This window comes from Amphiprion ocellaris, chromosome 3 (genome assembly GCF_022539595.1).
Source record: "Amphiprion ocellaris isolate individual 3 ecotype Okinawa chromosome 3, ASM2253959v1, whole genome shotgun sequence".
Taxonomy (NCBI): Eukaryota; Metazoa; Chordata; class Actinopteri; family Pomacentridae; genus Amphiprion; species Amphiprion ocellaris.
This window is the reverse complement of record NC_072768.1, coordinates 39783007-39801497: the sequence shown is the minus strand read 5'-3', so window position 1 is coordinate 39801497 and position 18491 is coordinate 39783007. Positions and strand designations below refer to the sequence as shown.

At 36.7% G+C, this 18491-nt stretch overlaps 1 protein-coding gene across 1 annotated transcript; it reads right to left on the bottom strand.

Annotated features, from left to right (window-relative positions):
- Positions 1–197: 197 nt before the first annotated feature.
- Positions 198–14438, bottom strand: LOC111581452 (NADH-cytochrome b5 reductase 2). Its single transcript, XM_023289626.3, has 9 exons — positions 14312–14438; positions 14012–14146; positions 12118–12190; positions 10939–11045; positions 8184–8313; positions 7185–7268; positions 3664–3749; positions 3488–3587; positions 198–489 (listed from the first exon to the last, which is right to left on the bottom strand). Exons 1-9 carry the CDS (start codon positions 14324–14326, stop codon positions 317–319), a joined length of 903 nt encoding a protein of 300 aa, XP_023145394.1. The 5' UTR covers positions 14327–14438; the 3' UTR covers positions 198–316.
- Between the last annotated feature and the right edge of the window lie 4053 nt (positions 14439–18491).

Below are 18491 nucleotides of genomic sequence, written 5' to 3'. Positions count from 1 at the left end.
ACAATATTATTATATATTTTTCATAGAATTTTATGTATTTATTTATTTAAATTTATTAATCACTTTATAATTAGGAGGCACATTGGGGGGGATTTAGCAGGAAAGTGGCAGAAAAATTTGATATTATATGTTGAAATAAACACTACTTTTGCATCTTTTCCCCACAAAAAAAGAAATAATAAAAACAATGATAATAGTCGGGTGTGTAAAAATGTCATTTTAATGGGAGTTTTGATGGTAATAATTCCAGATAATTCAGGTTTAAACTGCAGCTGCTGAAATCAAAAACCAAACATGACTGAGTTTCTCCAGGTCTCTAGTAGGTGAAGATGTTTTGTGCTCTGTGTCTCAGCTTGTCCAGGTTGGGGAGGCAGGCGTTCTGGATCATCGGTGGAGGTCCACACAGAACCAGCAGGACGTCACCGGACGGAGCTGGAAGATGGTTTTTAATCATGTCCAAAGTCACGAATCCTGAGCCGAACTTCCAGTCTGGAGGGAAAAGAAAAAGTGAATCAAGAAAAACAGGGTTTAGAGACAATATTAGCACCAAAATTGTTCCTAAAACAGCTGATTTCAGGATGAAGTTTGATTTATTTATAGTGAAAACTGTCAAAGAGTGCAGAAAATATTACAAAAGCTCCAAAAATACACAAAATACCGAAATATAAATAAAACTACAAAAAACAGAAAGTGAAATTTACACATTTAACTTAAAATCACACTAAAATCCTGTAATTAAACCAACTTTTTTTAAATTTAATTTTTTATGAGAAAAACCTGAGAAAACAAAGGACTCAAGAACTGAAAAAATAAAATTAAAAAAAATACTTATTTTGTTTTCCGAAATGACTTAAAATTTGTCTACAAAGACTCAAAACTTCTATATCTATAACTTCTATGTGACTGAAAAATTGGTCAGAATGACAAAAATGTGCACCCTTGCTTTATCTTTGTCCAAAATGACCTGAATTTTGTCCAGAAAGACATAAAAATGTCCCAAATTGGTGGAAAAAAGAGTCCAAAAATGACAAAAAATGTCCAGAAATGATGTAATTCTTTTCCTGAATCAGCAGAAATATGTCCAGAGAGACTCAAAATTTGCATAAATGACCAAAGAATTGTCCATAATAACTCAAAAATGTCCATGATTGTTTGCATTTCTTCCAGAATGACTTGAAATTTCTACAGACTCATAATTTGCCCAACATGACTGAAAAATTGTCCAAAATGAAGAGAGTTTTGTACAGAAAGACTTAAAAATTGCCCAAACTGACTCAAGAATTGTCGAAAATAACCAAAAACGTGTCCACAAACAATAAAATGTCCAAAATTATGTCCAGAATGACTTGAAACTTGTACAGAAAGATTCAGAAATCCAAAACAATGTCAAAAATAACTCAAAAATGTCCACAATGGTTTGCATTTCTTCCAAAATGACCTGAAATTTGTACAGGAAGACTTAAAATTTGCATAAAATAACTGCAAAAATTGTCCAAAATGACAAAATTTGGCTAAAATGGCTCAAAAAATCTTTCAAAATGACTACTAGTGTCCAAAAAACCTGTCTACAATGACATTAAAAAGAGTCAGTTTTGCCATAAGAACTGTGTCCACAAAGACTAAAAACATAGAAACTGACTGAAACAGTGACAGAGGAAGCTGAAAACATTTCTTGTGTGTTTGTTGAGTTGGTAAACGACGATCTAAAGAGGGTCAGCTGCTGGATAAAAGGTGTAGAAATGAAAGAAACGTTCTGGTCACATGAATACTGATCAGGAACTAATGCAGACGTTCAAACACACTTTATGCAGCGACGCTCTGCTCATTATTCCTGCTGCCTTTCAGGATTATTCTGGGATTTTCCTGCAGCAGCGAGTCTTTGTTTGGCTTCTGACTCTTTGAGGATTTATCCTGGAAATGTTTCACCAGAACCCAGCATGGATGTTTTACTGTCTGACACTACGGACACATGAGATTTAACACGTTCTGGATGAAAATACACGACGAGAAACTCATCTGGTGGGTCTGAAGATGATATTTAATGATTCAAGACGACTTAACATTGTCAGAAATATCAAACCATGTTAAAGATGACTCAAAATGTTTCCAAAATCATCAAAAATCTCTCCAGAAATGGGTTAAATTTGCCCTAAATGACTAATTTCCCAGAAAAATGTAAAAATTTTACAGAAAAAAATAAAAATATGTCAAAAATTACTTTAAATGTGTCAAAAATCACCTGAATTTTGTACAGAAAGACTGAAAAATTTCCCAGACTGACTCAAGAATTATCCAGAATGACAAAAAATACTTAATTCTTTGTCCAGAATGACTTGAAACGTGTCCAAAGAGATTCAAAATTTGTCCAAAATGACCAAAATCTGTCCAAAATAACTCAAAATTGCCCAAATGGTTTAAATTTCTACCAGAATGACTTGTACTTGAACTCGTACTGAAAGAATAAAAATTTGCCCAGTGTGACTGAAAAACTGTCCAAAATGACCAAAAAAAGTGTACAATTACTTTAAATTTGTCCAAAATTTTGTATAGAAAGACTGAAAAAATGCCCAAACTGACTCAAGAATTGTCCCAAATTTCAAAAAAGTGTCCAAAAATGTCCACAATTACTTCTGTTGTTTTCGAAAATGATTTAAAACTTGTGCAGAAAGACTCATTTGCCCAAAATGACAGAAAAATTGTCCAAGATGACATAAAAAAGTGTACAGTTACTTAAAATTTGTCCAAAATGACCTGAATTTTGTATAGCAAGACTTATATAGCAATTGTCGAAAATGACAAAAAATGTCCAAAATTACTTAATTATTTTTCCAGAGTGACTTGAAACGTGTCCAGAGAGACTAAAAATTTGCCCAAAATGACTCAAAGTTGTCCAATAATGACACAAAAAGTCTTCAAAATAACAAAAATGTCCAAAATGACTGAATTATTTTCCTAGAATGACTTGAAATGTGTCCAGAGAGACTCAAAATGTGTCCAAAATGACCAAAAAATGTCCACAGTTAAAATTTGTTCAAAATGACCTAAATTTTATATACAAAGAACGAAAAATTGACCAAACTGACTCAAGAATTGTCCAAAATGACAAAGAATGTCTAAAATTGTCCAAAAATGACAATTATTTTCCCAGAATGACTTCAAATGTGTCCAGAGAGACTCAAAATGTGTCCAAAATGAACAAAAAAATGTCCACAGTTGTTAATTTCTTCCACAATGACTTAAAACTTGGACGGAAAGACTCAAAATTTGCCTAAAATGAATCAAAAATTGTCCAGAATTGTAAACAATTGGCCAATTTTGTCCAAAATCATTTTAGATTTGTCCAAAGTGACAACAAAAGGAAAAAAATAACTAATTTGGCGGAAGCTAAAAGCCCAACATGAACCGTTCCTGTGTTTGTTTTGTCTGTTTGGATGACAGAAAGCGTTTAATTAAATGTTTAAATGAAGCTAAATGAAGCTTTTCTCACCTTGAGGAGGTTTATCCAGAGTGAACCAGACCTTCACCTGATCAGGATGGTTCTTCTTCACCTCGTCCAGCTCCTCCCTCAGCAGGATGTCCTTCTCCGTCTGACCGGGACAGGAAACCAGTTCATGTTTCCATGGTAACCGTCATTTAACTGCAGGTAAAAGTCTCTCAGCTCACCTGGTTGGCGAAGATCAGCGAACATTTGGTGTCATCGGAGGGATCGGATGTGATTCTACGGATCAGCTGCAGCATCGGAGTGATTCCTGGATGAGTAGAAAGAGATTAACGTGGTGTTTGATGGGTTTTTAGTCAAGAAGAACTGTCAACAGAAGGACAGAAATCATCCCAAATGACTCAAAACCTGTCCAGAGAGATTAGAAAATTATCAAAAAATAGTCAAAATGGTCTAAATGACCACAAAATTGTACAGAATGATAAAAAATAAAGATGATTTCAAACACGACAACATTCGTGGACCTCTTGCCCGAACTACCCGCATGCCCTTAGCATCTGTTACTCCTGACCACAGCTTTGCTGACTTTGTGGAGGTGGAGGTGCAGGAGATTGAAGCAATGCTTCATCGAATCAAACCATCAACCTGTGCTCTAGACCCACTCCCTTCCTTTCTGATAAAATGCAACACTTCAGCTCTCAGCCCCCTCATTACCACAATTATAAACTGTTCACTCCGCTCTGGTCATGTTCCATCCACTCTCAAAACAGTGCTGATCAAACCACATCTCAAAAAACACAACCTTAATCCTGAAGACCTGGCCAGCTACAGACCTATCTCAAACCTTCCGTTCCTTCTGAAGGTTCTGGAGAAGGTTGTAGCTGGCCAGCTCCACGATTATTTATCCACTTACTCACAATACGAAAAATTCCAGTCTGGTTTCCGTTTAGCCCAGTACAGAGACAGCCCTGGTCAGGGTCACCAATGACCTTTTGGTGGCCTCTGACCAGGGCTCTCCATCACTTCTCATCCTCCTGGACTTAACAGCTGCCTTTGATACAGTTGATCACAACATCCTTCTCCACCGACTACAATACAATATTGGTCTGTCTGGTACTGTGCTAGACTGGTTCAAATCATTCCTGGCAGGTAGAACTGAGTATGTTGTCCTGGGGGATGCCAAGTCAAGACCCCACTTTGTCACCTGTGTGGTCCCTCAGGGGTCTGTTCTTGGCCCCACCCTCTTCAACATCTACATGCTCCCCCTGGGCCACATCATCGGCAAGCATGGAATGTCCTTTCACTGCTACGCCGATGATACTCAGCTCTACCTGCACACTGACCCCACTTCTACTTCGGCACCACCAGCCCTGATAGCCTGCCTGGAGGAGACAAGGGCATGGTTAGCAGAAAACTTCCTTCAACTGAATGCTTCTAAGACTGAAGCCATTCTCATAGGGACCCCTCACCAGCTCAAATCCTCTCCCATCTCTGCTATCTCATTCTCTGATTTCTCCATTCCTCTCTCTTCCTCTGTCAGAAATCTGGGAGTCATCTTTGACCCACATTTGTCATTTGAACACCACATACAAAATCTCTGTAAAATCTCATTTTTTCATCTAAAAAACATCTCAAAACTTCGTCCCACTCTCTCCCCCTCCGATGCTGAGAAGCTGGTTCATGCCTTTGTCTCCTCCAGGCTGGACTACTGCAATGCCCTCCTCGTCGGGATCCCAGCAAAAAGCCTCCAAAAGCTTCAACACTTGCAAAACACCGCCGCTAGGATCCTGACGAGGACGCCCAAACACGCCCACATCACACCTGTCCTCCGTAACCTCCACTGGCTTCCAATCTCAAAATGCATCCAGTACAAAATCTGTCTGCTTCCCTACCAGTGTATACATGGACACGCCCCGGACTACCTTTCAGAACTCCTAACCCTTCGCACCATCTCCAGACAACTTCGATCCACTAATACCAACCTTCTGTGCACTCCAAGATCCAACCTGAGAACAATGGGCGACAGAGCGTTCCAGACAGCTGCTCCTGAACTGTGGAACACATTACCACCACCCCTAAGGGCCCCACAGTCCCCGGAGTCTTTTAAGAAAGGGCTAAAGACGTTCTTATTTAAGCTCTAACATATTATTGCTGTTTCTAAAATGTTTCTTTTAAATGTACTGTAGCACCTTGAGATTTTATATGTAAAGTGCATTATAAATTAAAGGTATTATTATTATTATTATTATTTAACTTCCAAAAAAAAAGTCCAAAATGAATCAAAGTTTGTCAAGAAAGATTCAAGCGTTGCACAGAAGGACTCAAAAATCATCCAGGACAAAAAAATGTGCAAAAATACTTTGAATTTGTCCAAAATAACTTGATTTTTTTACAGAAAGACTTAGAAGTGTCCAAAATGACCAAAAAATACGAGTCAAAATTGTCCAAAAACACTCAAAAGTTGATGAAAAAAGTGTTCAAAATGACTTTAAATTTGTCCAAAATAACTTTATTTTTCAACAGAAAGATGTAAAAACTCCCCACACTGACTCAGAAAGGGTCCAAAATGACCAAAAGGTTGAAAATCATTTGATATTTGTTTTTAAAATGACTTAAAATTTGTCCAGAAGGACTCAAAATGACCTAAAATTGCAAAAAAAAATTGCAAAATGACTTCAAATTTGTATTTAATAATAATCACTCATAATTGCCAAAAATGACCTAAAACATTTGGAGAAATTGCTAAAACATATGTCCAAAGTGACCTAAAAAATTTGTAAAATGACGTCAAATTGGTCCAGAATGACCTACAAAAAGTCCAAATTAGCAAAACAAATGTCCAGGATGCCCTAAAATTAGTCCAAAATGACTCAAAGATTATCCTAAATGACAAAAGACTGTAATAATCACTCATAACTGGAAAAAATGACCTAAAACATTTGGAGAAAGACAAAAAAAATTGAAATGACTAAAAATAACTCATAAATCCTCCACGGTGAAAAAGAAATGTTTAAAAAGACTGAAAATGTGTCCAGAAAGACAAAAATCCAACAAATATTGTTTTAACACAAACCTAAATGACTGGATTCTAATATTTGAACATCAACTTAAATTAAATTATAAAACACATCCAGCTCTGGAAACACAATGACACAAACACGAGTCTGATTTTATCAAGTTCCTGCAGAGATTTGATTCTTTGATTCTCCTCTGAACACAGATCAGTGATTATTGAATATTAAATGATTAAATAAATACTTATAAATAATAATAAAATTTGAACCTGTTCCTCCAGCGATCATTGATGATTGAATATCATTAATAATAATAATAATAATAATAATAATAATAATAATAATAATAATAATAATAATAATAATAATAATAATAATAATAATAATAATAAAATGATTAAACCTGTTCCTCCAGCGATCATTGATGATTGAATATTATTATTAATAATAATAATAATAATAATAATAATAATAATAATAATAATAATAATAATAATAATAATAATAATAATAATAATAATAATAATAATAATAATAATAATAATAATATTAATAATAATAATGATAAAATGATTAAACCTGTTCCTCCAGCGATCATTGATGATTGAATATTATTATTATTATTAATAATAATAATAATAATAATAATAATAATAATAATAATATTAATAATAATAATAATAATAATAATAATAATAATAATAATAATAATAATGATAAAATGATTAAACCTGTTCCTCCAGCGATCATGGCAACGTGTCTGAACTTCTTCTTCTTGGGTTCGGACTTCTTGTCTGGTCTGATGGAAAACTGACCTGTTGAAGAACAAACAGTTGATGTTGCAGCGCCGCCTGCTGCTCATTCACGGGAAATGTAATGTACACAGACTGATTATAGTTTTTAGTTTTTATCCTTTTGCCCAAAATTACCACAAGATTGTAAAAAAAATGACATAGAAGTTGTCCAGAATGATCAAAAGGTCCAAAATCACAAAATACTTCAAATTCATCCAAAAATACTCGATTTTTTCTACAAAAAGACTTTAAAAATTGCCCAAACTGACTCAAAAACTGTTCAAAATGACAAATAAAGTATTGAGATATGTCTAAAATAACTCAAAACTTCCACAGAAAAGCTTAAAAAAGCCCAAGATGACCACAAGAATGTAAAAAATGACGTAAAGTCTGTCTAAAATGACATAAAGGTCCAAAATCTGTTGATAATAATTAAAAATGACTTGAATCTTGTTCAGAAAGATTCAAGTTTTTGCTCAAAATTATTTTAAAAATCATCTAAAATGAAAAATTTGTCCAGAAGGACTCAAAATGTAAATCATGAAGGACAGAAAGCTGTCCAAAATAATGTGCAAAATGACTTTAAATTTGTCCAAAATTACTTGAAAGACTCAAAATGGTTCAAAACCATAAAAATGGTGCAAAAGTACTTTAAAGTTTTTCAAAATTACTTTATTTTAAGACTTAAAAATTCCCCACATTGACTCTGAAATTGTCCAAAGTGACCAAATTTGACCACAAAGACTCAAAAGTTGTCCAAAAATAATGTGTAAAATTACTTTAAAATGATCTAAAATGACTTGATTTTTGAACAGAAAGACTCAAAATTTCCCCACACTGACTGAAAAATGATGGAAAATGACAAAAATGTATCAAACAAAGTAAACTTAATGCAAAATGATGTTAAAAATAGGATGTTTTCAGTAAAGTTCTGACCTTTTCCTCTGTAGACCAGCAGTCCACTGGGTCCTCTGAAGTCGATGGTGTCTCCTAACGTCAAGCTGTCCAGATACTGGGACATTTTCCCTCCTTCAGGGAACGACGGGTGGCTGTTCTTATAATAAACCTGCAGGAACCAGAAGAACATTTTACATAATTCATCATTTATTAGGAACCCTTCAAGCAGATGACGTTCCCTGAACATGAACCTTCCCTCAGGTTCTCCTGGTTCTAGTGGGTCCAGGTCTGGAGTCCAGGTTCTAGTGGGTCCAGGTTCTAGTGGGTCCAGGTCTGGAGTCCAGGTTCTAGTGAGTCCAGGTTCTAGTGGGTCCAGGTCTGGAGTCCAGGTTCTAGTGAGTCCAGGTCTAGAGTCCAGGTTCTAGTGGGTCCAGGTCTGGAGTCCAGGTTCTAGTGGGTCCAGGTCTGGAGCCCTGGTTCTAGTGGGTCCAGGTCTGGAGTCCAGGTTCTAGTGGGTCCAGGTTCTAGTGGGTCCAGGTCTGGAGTCCAGGTTCTAGTGAGTCCAGGTCTAGAGTCCAGGTTCTAGTGTGTCCAGGTCTGGAGTCCAGGTTCTAGTGGGTCCAGGTCTGGAGCCCTGGTTCTAGTGGGTCCAGGTCTGGAGTCCAGGTTCTAGTGGGTCCAGGTCTGGAGTCCAGGTTCTAGTGTGTCCAGGTCTGGAGCCCTGGTTCTAGTGGGTCCAGGTCTAGAGTCCAGGTTCTAGTGGGTCCAGGTCTGGAGTCCAGGTTCTAGTGTGTCCAGGTCTGGAGTCCAGGTTCTAGTGGGTCCAGGTCTGGAGCCCTGGTTCTAGTGGGTCCAGGTCTGGAGTCCAGGTTCTAGTGGGTCCAGGTTCTAGTGGGTCCAGGTCTGGAGTCCAGGTTCTAGTGAGTCCAGGTTCTAGTGGGTCCAGGTCTGGAGTCCAGGTTCTAGTGAGTCCAGGTCTAGAGTCCAGGTTCTAGTGGGTCCAGGTCTGGAGTCCAGGTTCTAGTGGGTCCAGGTCTGGAGCCCTGGTTCTAGTGGGTCCAGGTCTGGAGTCCAGGTTCTAGTGGGTCCAGGTTCTAGTGGGTCCAGGTCTGGAGCCCTGGTTCTAGTGGGTCCAGGTCTGGAGTCCAGGTTCTAGTGAGTCCAGGTCTAGAGTCCAGGTTCTAGTGTGTCCAGGTCTGGAGTCCAGGTTCTAGTGGGTCCAGGTCTGGAGCCCTGGTTCTAGTGGGTCCAGGTCTGGAGTCCAGGTTCTAGTGGGTCCAGGTTCTAGTGGGTCCAGGTCTGGAGTCCAGGTTCTAGTGAGTCCAGGTTCTAGTGGGTCCAGGTCTGGAGTCCAGGTTCTAGTGAGTCCAGGTCTAGAGTCCAGGTTCTAGTGGGTCCAGGTCTGGAGTCCAGGTTCTAGTGGGTCCAGGTCTGGAGCCCTGGTTCTAGTGGGTCCAGGTCTGGAGTCCAGGTTCTAGTGGGTCCAGGTTCTAGTGGGTCCAGGTCTGGAGTCCAGGTTCTAGTGAGTCCAGGTCTAGAGTCCAGGTTCTAGTGTGTCCAGGTCTGGAGTCCAGGTTCTAGTGGGTCCAGGTCTGGAGCCCTGGTTCTAGTGGGTCCAGGTCTGGAGTCCAGGTTCTAGTGGGTCCAGGTCTGGAGTCCAGGTTCTAGTGTGTCCAGGTCTGGAGCCCTGGTTCTAGTGGGTCCAGGTCTAGAGTCCAGGTTCTAGTGGGTCCAGGTCTGGAGTCCAGGTTTTAGTGGGTCCAGGTCTGGAGTCCAGGTTCTAGTGTGTCCAGGTCTGGAGCCCTGGTTCTAGTGGGTCCAGGTCTAGAGTCCAGGTTCTAGTGGGTCCAGGTCTGGAGCCCTGGTTCTAGTGGGTCCAGGTCTGGAGTCCAGGTTCTAGTGTGTCCAGGTCTGGAGCCCTGGTTCTAGTGGGTCCAGGTCTAGAGTCCAGGTTCTAGTGGGTCCAGGTCTGGAGTCCAGGTTCTAGTGTGTCCAGGTCTGGAGCCCTGGTTCTAGTGGGTCCAGGTCTAGAGTCCAGGTTCTAGTGGGTCCAAGTCTGGAGTCCAGGTTCTAGTGTGTCCAGGTCTGGAGCCCTGGTTCTAGTGGGTCCAGGTCTAGAGTCCAGGTTCTAGTGGGTCCAGGTCTAGAGTCCAGGTTCTAGTGGGTCCAGGTCTGGAGTCCAGGTTCTAGTGTGTCCAGGTCTGGAGCCCTGGTTCTAGTGGGTCCAGGTCTAGAGTCCAGGTTCTAGTGTGTCCAGGTCTGGAGCCCTGGTTCTAGTGGGTCCAGGTCTGGAGTCCAGGTTCTAGTGTGTCCAGGTCTGGAGCCCTGGTTCTAGTGGGTCCAGGTCTAGAGTCCAGGTTCTAGTGGGTCCAGGTCTGGAGTCCAGGTTCTAGTGTGTCCAGGTCTGGAGCCCTGGTTCTAGTGGGTCCAGGTCTAGAGTCCAGGTTCTAGTGGGTCCAGGTCTAGAGTCCAGGTTCTAGTGGGTCCAGGTCTGGAGCCCTGGTTCTAGTGGGTCCAGGTCTGGAGTCCAGGTTCTAGTGTGTCCAGGTCTGGAGCCCTGGTTCTAGTGGGTCCAGGTCTAGAGTCCAGGTTCTAGTGTGTCCAGGTCTGGAGCCCTGGTTCTAGTGGGTCCAGGTCTAGAGTCCAGGTTCTAGTGGGTCCAGGTCTGGAGTCCAGGTTCTAGTGTGTCCAGGTCTGGAGCCCTGGTTCTAGTGGGTCCAGGTCTAGAGTCCAGGTTCTAGTGGGTCCAGGTCCACTCTGGTCCTGCTGCTGGGTCTCTAGAAGGAAGACTCACCTTGACCACCAGGTCCACGTATCCCTGGTCCTCATCACTGGAGACAGGAGTGTAGGCTCTGACCACCAGGCTGCCGTTCACCTTAGCAGACAGGTAGACATGCTGGCCTACAGGTGAGGAGGGGGCAGAGCTTAATGTTACCAACAGGAAGTAGAGGAGGACTTTAATTCATACGACTGTTTATACGGTTCATTCATTTCCTTTCTCTTAAAACTGCATTTTAAATTTCTACTGCAGCTGAAGCTCAGGATAAATAACATTAAATTAATAATAACTTATCTATAATAATAATAACTGATCTATAATAATAATAAGAGATCTATAGTAATAATAACTGATCTATAGTAATAACTGATCTATAGTAATAATATTAACTGATCTATAATGATAATAACTGATCTATAATAATAATAATAATAATAATAACTGATCTGTAATAACATAACTGATCTATAATAATAATAATAATAACTGATCTATAATAATAATAATAATAATAATAACTGATCTATAATAATAATAATAATAATAATAATAATAATAACTGATCTGTAATAACATAACTGATCTATAATAATAATAATAATAACTGATCTATAATAATAATAATAATAATAACAATAATAATAACTGATCTATAATAATAATAATTGATCTATAATAATAACTGATCTATAATAATAACTGATCTATAGAAATAATAACTGATCTATAATAACATACCCTAACCCCATTCTTGCACTGCACATCTCTGCACTTTTAAACTTTATTTTTATTTTTTCTGTTAAGCCACTTTACCCTCATCTGTCACCCTTGTATATATTGTAAATATTATTACTATTGTTCTATTATTCTTTTATTCTTATCACTATGTCTACTGTTACATAAGCTGCTGTAACAATGTAAATTTCCCCTGGAGTGGGGAGAAATAAAGAACTTTATCTATCTTATCTATCTTATCTATAACTGATCTATAATAATAATAACTGATCTATAATAATAATAATAACTGATTTATAGTAATAATAACTGATCTATAATAATAATAATAATAATAATAATAACTGATCTATAATAATAATAATAATAATAATAATAATAATAATAATAATAATAATAATAATAATAATAATAATAATAATAATAATAATAATAAGAACAGCTGATCAGTTTCAGTACCGACAGGAAGTCCCAGGATGTGATTTCCAGACGGGAGACCGAAGCGGAACTTCTTGGTGTCGTGACTGATCTCCTGCAGAAAGAAGTTAGAAAACAGTAAAACACAGTTTCAGCCCCGTTAAATTAGATTTACTGCGATGTTTTAAATGATCATCAGTTCCTCTGATCAGCAACACAAAGTCAGCCTGAGAAGGTAAATTTAACATGAAGCAGCATGAAGCAGCTCATAACTCTGAACATCTAAACCCAACATCTAGACCTCTATGAACATCTAGACCTCTATGAACACCTAGACCTCTATGAACACCTAGACCTCTATGAACACCTAGACCTCTATGAACACCTAGACCTCTATGAACACCTAGACCTCTATGAACACCTAGACCTCTATGAACACCTAGACCTCTATGAACACCTGGACCTCTATGAACACCTAGACCTCTATGAACATCTAGACCTCTATGAACACCTAGACCTCTATGAACACCTAGACCTCTATGAACACCTAGACCTCTATGAACACCAACATCTTTTGTACTTTTTCCAATTTCAAGGCCCAATAATCACCCATTAGTGGAATTTTGGACAATTTTAAGTCATTTTTGACCATTTTATCTTATTTTATACTAATTTTGAGTCTTCTATGACAAGTTTGAACTCTTTTTTTGACACTTTTAAGTCATTTTGGACAAATTTGAGGTCATTTGAGATCCTCTTCAGCTTATTTTGGACCAATTTTGAGCATTTAAGACCATCTTTATCTAATCTTGCACAAATTTTAAGAGTTTTAGGGCAAAGTTTAAGTCATTGTGGATGAGTTTGAGTCACTATGGACCATTTTTATCTAAATTTGGACAAATTTTAAAGCTTTCGTCAAAGCTTTATGTCATTTTGTATCTTATTTTACACAGATTTTGAGCCATTCTGGACAAGTTTCAAGTAATATTGGGAAAACTCAAATCGTCTTTGGTGAAATGTTGATCAAAGACTATATGGATCCAGCCATATATATATGCACCTACAGGAACTTTATGGAGACGCAATACCAACCTGGATTGGAGATTTGCACTTTTTTCCATTTTCAAGAACCAATAATTATTCATTATTGTTAATTTGGACAATTTTGAGCAATTTTAGACAATTTTTAGTCATTTCAGACCATCTTTATCTTATTTTGATTGGATTTTTAAGGATTTCTGGAAATTTTAGAAAATTTTGGACAGATTTTGAGATATTTTGGACAAATTTAAAATAATTTTTGACAAGATTCAAATAATGAATAAACATTCATTCATTCATTCATTCATTCATTCATCTTTGGTGAAATGTCAACCAAAGACTGTATTTTAGTAGAAATATGGATTCATCCATAGATTTAAACTTACAGGAACTTTATTGAGACCCGAGACCAACCCGGACTTTCCATTTTCAAGGGCCAATAATTATTCGTTATTGTTAATTTGGACAATTTTGAGCAATTTTTGGACATTTTGAATCATTGTTTGACAAATTTTGAGTCATTTGGGAGAATTTTTAGACGCGTTTAACAGCATTTAGGATAATTTTGATGATGTTTGATGAGGATGTTTCTCAGCAACTTTAAGTAATTTAACTTTCTGGAGGCACAACGTTTAAAAGTTTAATGGACTAAATTGCCATATTTATGAACAGAAATTTTGAAGAAAAATGTTAAAAATGAAGTTGCTCCATTTAGATTTACTTTAGTAGTCCTTTTTAAATTTATGTGATATTTTTTATGAAATTAACAGATTCAACATTTTGTAACTTTTTTATTTAAATTTGAACTGCAGTCTTGTGTCTGAAGTCACATTATTTAAATGTACAACTGATGAACTCACAGGTTTATTGGACAGTGTGTTTGCATGTTGCTCACCTGTTTGTGAATCAGAGGAAGTGGATATTTGACGGTGGGATCCTGCAGAGTCACAGGAAGCTTCTTCTTCTTCTCTGATCCCAGAAACAAATATAAAACCGTCGCTATGATCAGAGAAACCAGCACCGGAATAAGCTGAAATACAAAAAAACACAACTTCAGCTCTGAATTATTGTCCAGTTTGACAGAAAATCAAAGTTTTGTGCTTTAAAATGAATCATTTTTAACAGGAAGCTGAACTAAAACGTAAATTAAAGGAACTTGTAGCTGCAGAATGAAGTGATTTAATGAAACTCTCACCCAGTTTTCCTCCATGGTGGACGTGCAGACACAGATCTGCAGAGTGTTTCCTCCCACTGGAGACCAGAGTCCACAGTGGGCTGGAGGGGGCGTGGCCTCCCGCTGGGGGAAAGGTGACACAGGCAGCGGGAGCCAATCAGAGCTCAGCTGTGCTGATGTGGAGGCGGGTGTTTGGCTCAGACCACTGATATGAATGAAGTCATTATACAACCAGAACTCATTAAAACACACAATAAGCTGCATCTTCCTCATCCTGGGACTGAAATAAAACATTAAACTCACTTTTTAGACAAACTTTAGGAAGATTAAAGGTTCCAGATGAGAAGAAAACAACCTTCAGCTGACAACATCTAGCAAGAAGGACGACAAGTTTATAGTTTATTTATTTATTAGCTGCTATAAAATGTGATAAAACTTCCTATCTGCTAAAGAAAGATCATGTCAAACTATATTTTAATGTTTGGGCTCAACAACAACAAGAAGAAAAACAATCATGCAACAGTTTGCATCAATATTTTTTGACAAATTTTAATACATTTATGTTTAATTTATTCACACAGTTCATCAAAATGACAACTAGTTTTGTAACAGTGCATTATTTTAACAGGATGTGATGTCAGAGAAAAACTAGACTTCTTCATTAATAAGGCACCCTGTAACTGAATATCTAAAATAGAAACAGGTGGCATTAAATTATCTCTGTTTATGTGGATCGACTGAAAAAAATGTTTCCAAAAGGACTTAAATTTAGATGAAATGACCTAAAATTCTCTCACTTTTATCAAAACTTTTCCGAAGCCACTCAAAAAAAATCTTTAGAATGGTTAAAAATTTTTCCAAAGTGACTCAAAAAAGTCAAAATGGTTCAAAAATTGTCCAAAATGACTTCAAATTTGACAAAAATAACACAAAAATGACTCAAAATAACTCAAAAACGACTCAAAAATGACTCAAAGTGACTCAAAATGACTCAAAAATGATCCAAATATGACTCAGAATTGTCCAAATTCTGTAAAAAAGAAACAGGAGAGGTTATATCAGGACCTTCTCCTCTGTTTATGTGGATCGACTGACAAAAATGTTTCCAAAGTGACTTAAATTTAAATGAAATGACCTAAAATTCTCTCAAATGACTCAAAACTTTTCCAAAGCGACTCAAAAAAAATCTTCAAAAAATAAGCTGCAACATTTAGGAAATGATCCAGAACTATTCAGATTTCTGTCTTTACTAAACCTCCTGTCATTCCTAGTCAGGATTTAATCTGATCCAGCACTAAAAGTCCAGATTTCTGCCTCCTCAGGTCCAAACTTCAGCAGCTCACTGTGTCGACCCTGAAGCTTCGTCTTCTTCTTCTTTGTCTCCATCGTCTCCATCATCTTCATCGTCTCCATCGTCTTCTTCTTCTTTGTCTCCATCGTCTCCATCATCTTCATCGTCTCCATCGTCTTCTTCTTCTTTGTCTCCATCGTCTCCATCATCTTCATCGTCTCCATCATCTTCTTCTTCTCCATCGTCTTCTTCTCCATCATCTTCATCGTCTCCATCGTCTTCTTCTTCTTTGTCTCCATCGTCTCCATCATCTTCATCGTCTCCATCATCTTCATCGTCTCCATCGTCCTCTTCTTCTTTGTCTCCATCGTCTCCATCGTCTCCATCATCTCCATCGTCTCCATCATCTTCTTCTTCTCCATCATCTCCATCGTCTCCATCATCTTCATCGTCTCCATCATCTTCTTCTTCTCCATCATCTTCTTCTTCTCCATCATCTCCGTCATCTCCATCGTCTCCATCGTCTTCTTCTTCTCCATCATCTCCATCGTCTCCATCATCTTCTTCTTCTCCATCATCTCCATCATCTCCATCGTCTCCATCATCTTCATCGTCTCCATCATCTTCTTCTTCTCCATCATCTTCTTCTTCTCCATCATCTCCATCGTCTCCATCATCTTCTTCTTCTCCATCATCTCCATCGTCTCCATCGTCTCCAGGATCTTCGGAGGTTTTCTGCTGGATCAAAGATCTGCTGCTGGACGGCTGAAAAACTGAAACACAAGTTCAGTTAAACTAACAAAAAAACTTTAACAGAAATAACAGAAAATGTATTTTCTTACTGCAAAGCATCAGACAGTTACAGAAACACAGCAGTGAATATTTACAGTAATAATGAAGGAGACTCACAATAATGTTATTAAGTTAAGATTTGGAGTAATTTTGAGCAATTTGTATGTGATTTTGTACATTTCTGTACATTTTTGAGCCATTTTGTGTAACTCTGGACAAATTTTGAACTATTTTAAGCAATTTTGGAGGCACTATGGACAGTGTTTTCAACAACTATTTAATCATTTTCATGTAAAATTGGACAATTTTTGTTTAATTTAGAACATTTTTGAGGAATTTTGGAGAATTTTACACATTTGTGAGTGATTTTCAACAATTATTGATTTATAATGGGCAACTTTCATGTCATTTTCAAGTATTCTTATGTCATTTGCAACAACTTTGAGTAATTTCAGACAATTTTTGTCACTTAACAATTACTGAGAGATTTTGAATCATTTTTTGACATTTAGGAGGAAAAACTCATCTGAGTTCTGGTAGAAACTGACCCCAGATCAGTTTTACATCCATCCAGGTGTCTCAGTCTGAACACTGAACCTGGTTTCTGTTCAGAACCATTTTTTCTATAATTTCAGACAATTGTTGACTCATTTTGTCCAATTTAAAACACTTTATAATTAATTTTGTGCAGGATTTTGCCATTTTTCATCATTTTAATGTGATTGTAAACTAATTTTCTAATTAATTTGAGTAATTCTGGAAGCTTTCAGTCAATTCTGTATCATTTCTAAGTCATTTCGAATAAATTATGAGTCATTTTACATAACTGTTTAGCCATTTTGGATCATTTTTAAATAATTTTGGATGATTTTTGTGTCATTCTAAACAAACTTTTGTCATTTTGGATCATTTTAAAGAAATTTTAAATCATTTTTAAATAAATAAATAATTCTGGACATTTTTTGTGTCGTTCCAAACTAATTTTCGACATTTTGGATAAATTTTATGAAATTTTGGACAATTTTTTGGTTATTCTAAACAAATTTTTGTCATTTTGGATCATTTCAAGTCATTTTGAACAACTTTTAAGTAATTTCGGATGATTGTTGTCATTTCTTTTTTTTTTTGGTTTGTTTTTATTTGAAATCAGTTTTACTTCCATCCAGGCGTCTCAGTCTGAAGAATGAATCTGCTTTTTTTTTTCATGTTCTCATCTAAAGTTGTTGTAGATAATATAAATCAGCTGATTCTGTGAGGGTCAGACTGGAACTTTTATAGATTTTATAGATTTTATGTGGAGCAGACCAAACAAACGTGTAAAAAAAACAACATAAATGTACAAGAAGAAGAAATAAATGAAGGAGAATATCCTTAAAAACAAAGAAAACGCCAATAAAGACGTCCGTTAAACCTTTTATAGAGTAAATATGTGAAAGTGGTGCAGTTATATTTATTTCTCTAAACTTCCACTAGAGGGAGTTCTCCACCTACAGACGACATTAGAACATGTTTGGACAGTTTTCAAGTTTTATATATTTCAGTGTTTTTTTGTGTTCATATTTTACAAACACTTTGGTACATTTGATTAATGCTTAAGACATTTTATTCACATTTTTGGTGACATTTTATTATGTTTGGACATTTTTCTGAGACATTTGTTGAATATTTTTGTCTTTTTCATCAGTTTTTATTTTATTTTTTGCACACATTTAATACACTGTTTGTTTGGTTTGTTTGTTCAACATTTTTTTAATCATTTTGGAAGTTTTCAGTCAATTCTGTGTCATTTCCGAGTCATTTTGAATAAATTCTGAGTAATTTTATTATTTATTATTTTATTATCATGACACGTTTTTTTTTGCTTCGTAGTTTTTAAGATTTTGTAGAATCTGTCAGACAAAATGAAAAAAATGAGAATAATAAAATAAAATGATGTGTAGTTTAAGTGTTATTCTACAGGATGTTCTGTTAAATTACAGAAAATAACTGGTAAAATCACAGAAAATAGGTATTAATTTATGTGTTAAATGTAAAAACAAACAATTTCCACATGAGAAGTCGGTATTTTTAAAAATTTATTCTTTTCCAACATTTGACTGTAAAATTACAAAACATTTG

Coding starts and splice junctions, on each gene's coding strand:
- LOC111581452 (XM_023289626.3), bottom strand. Junction 12,191..14,011: donor TTCCTCTGATTCACAAACAG/GTGAGCAACATG, acceptor TTCTTTCTGCAG/GAGATCAGTCACGACACCAA. Junction 11,046..12,117: donor CATCCTGGGACTTCCTGTCG/GTACTGAAACTG, acceptor CCTCACCTGTAG/GCCAGCATGTCTACCTGTCT.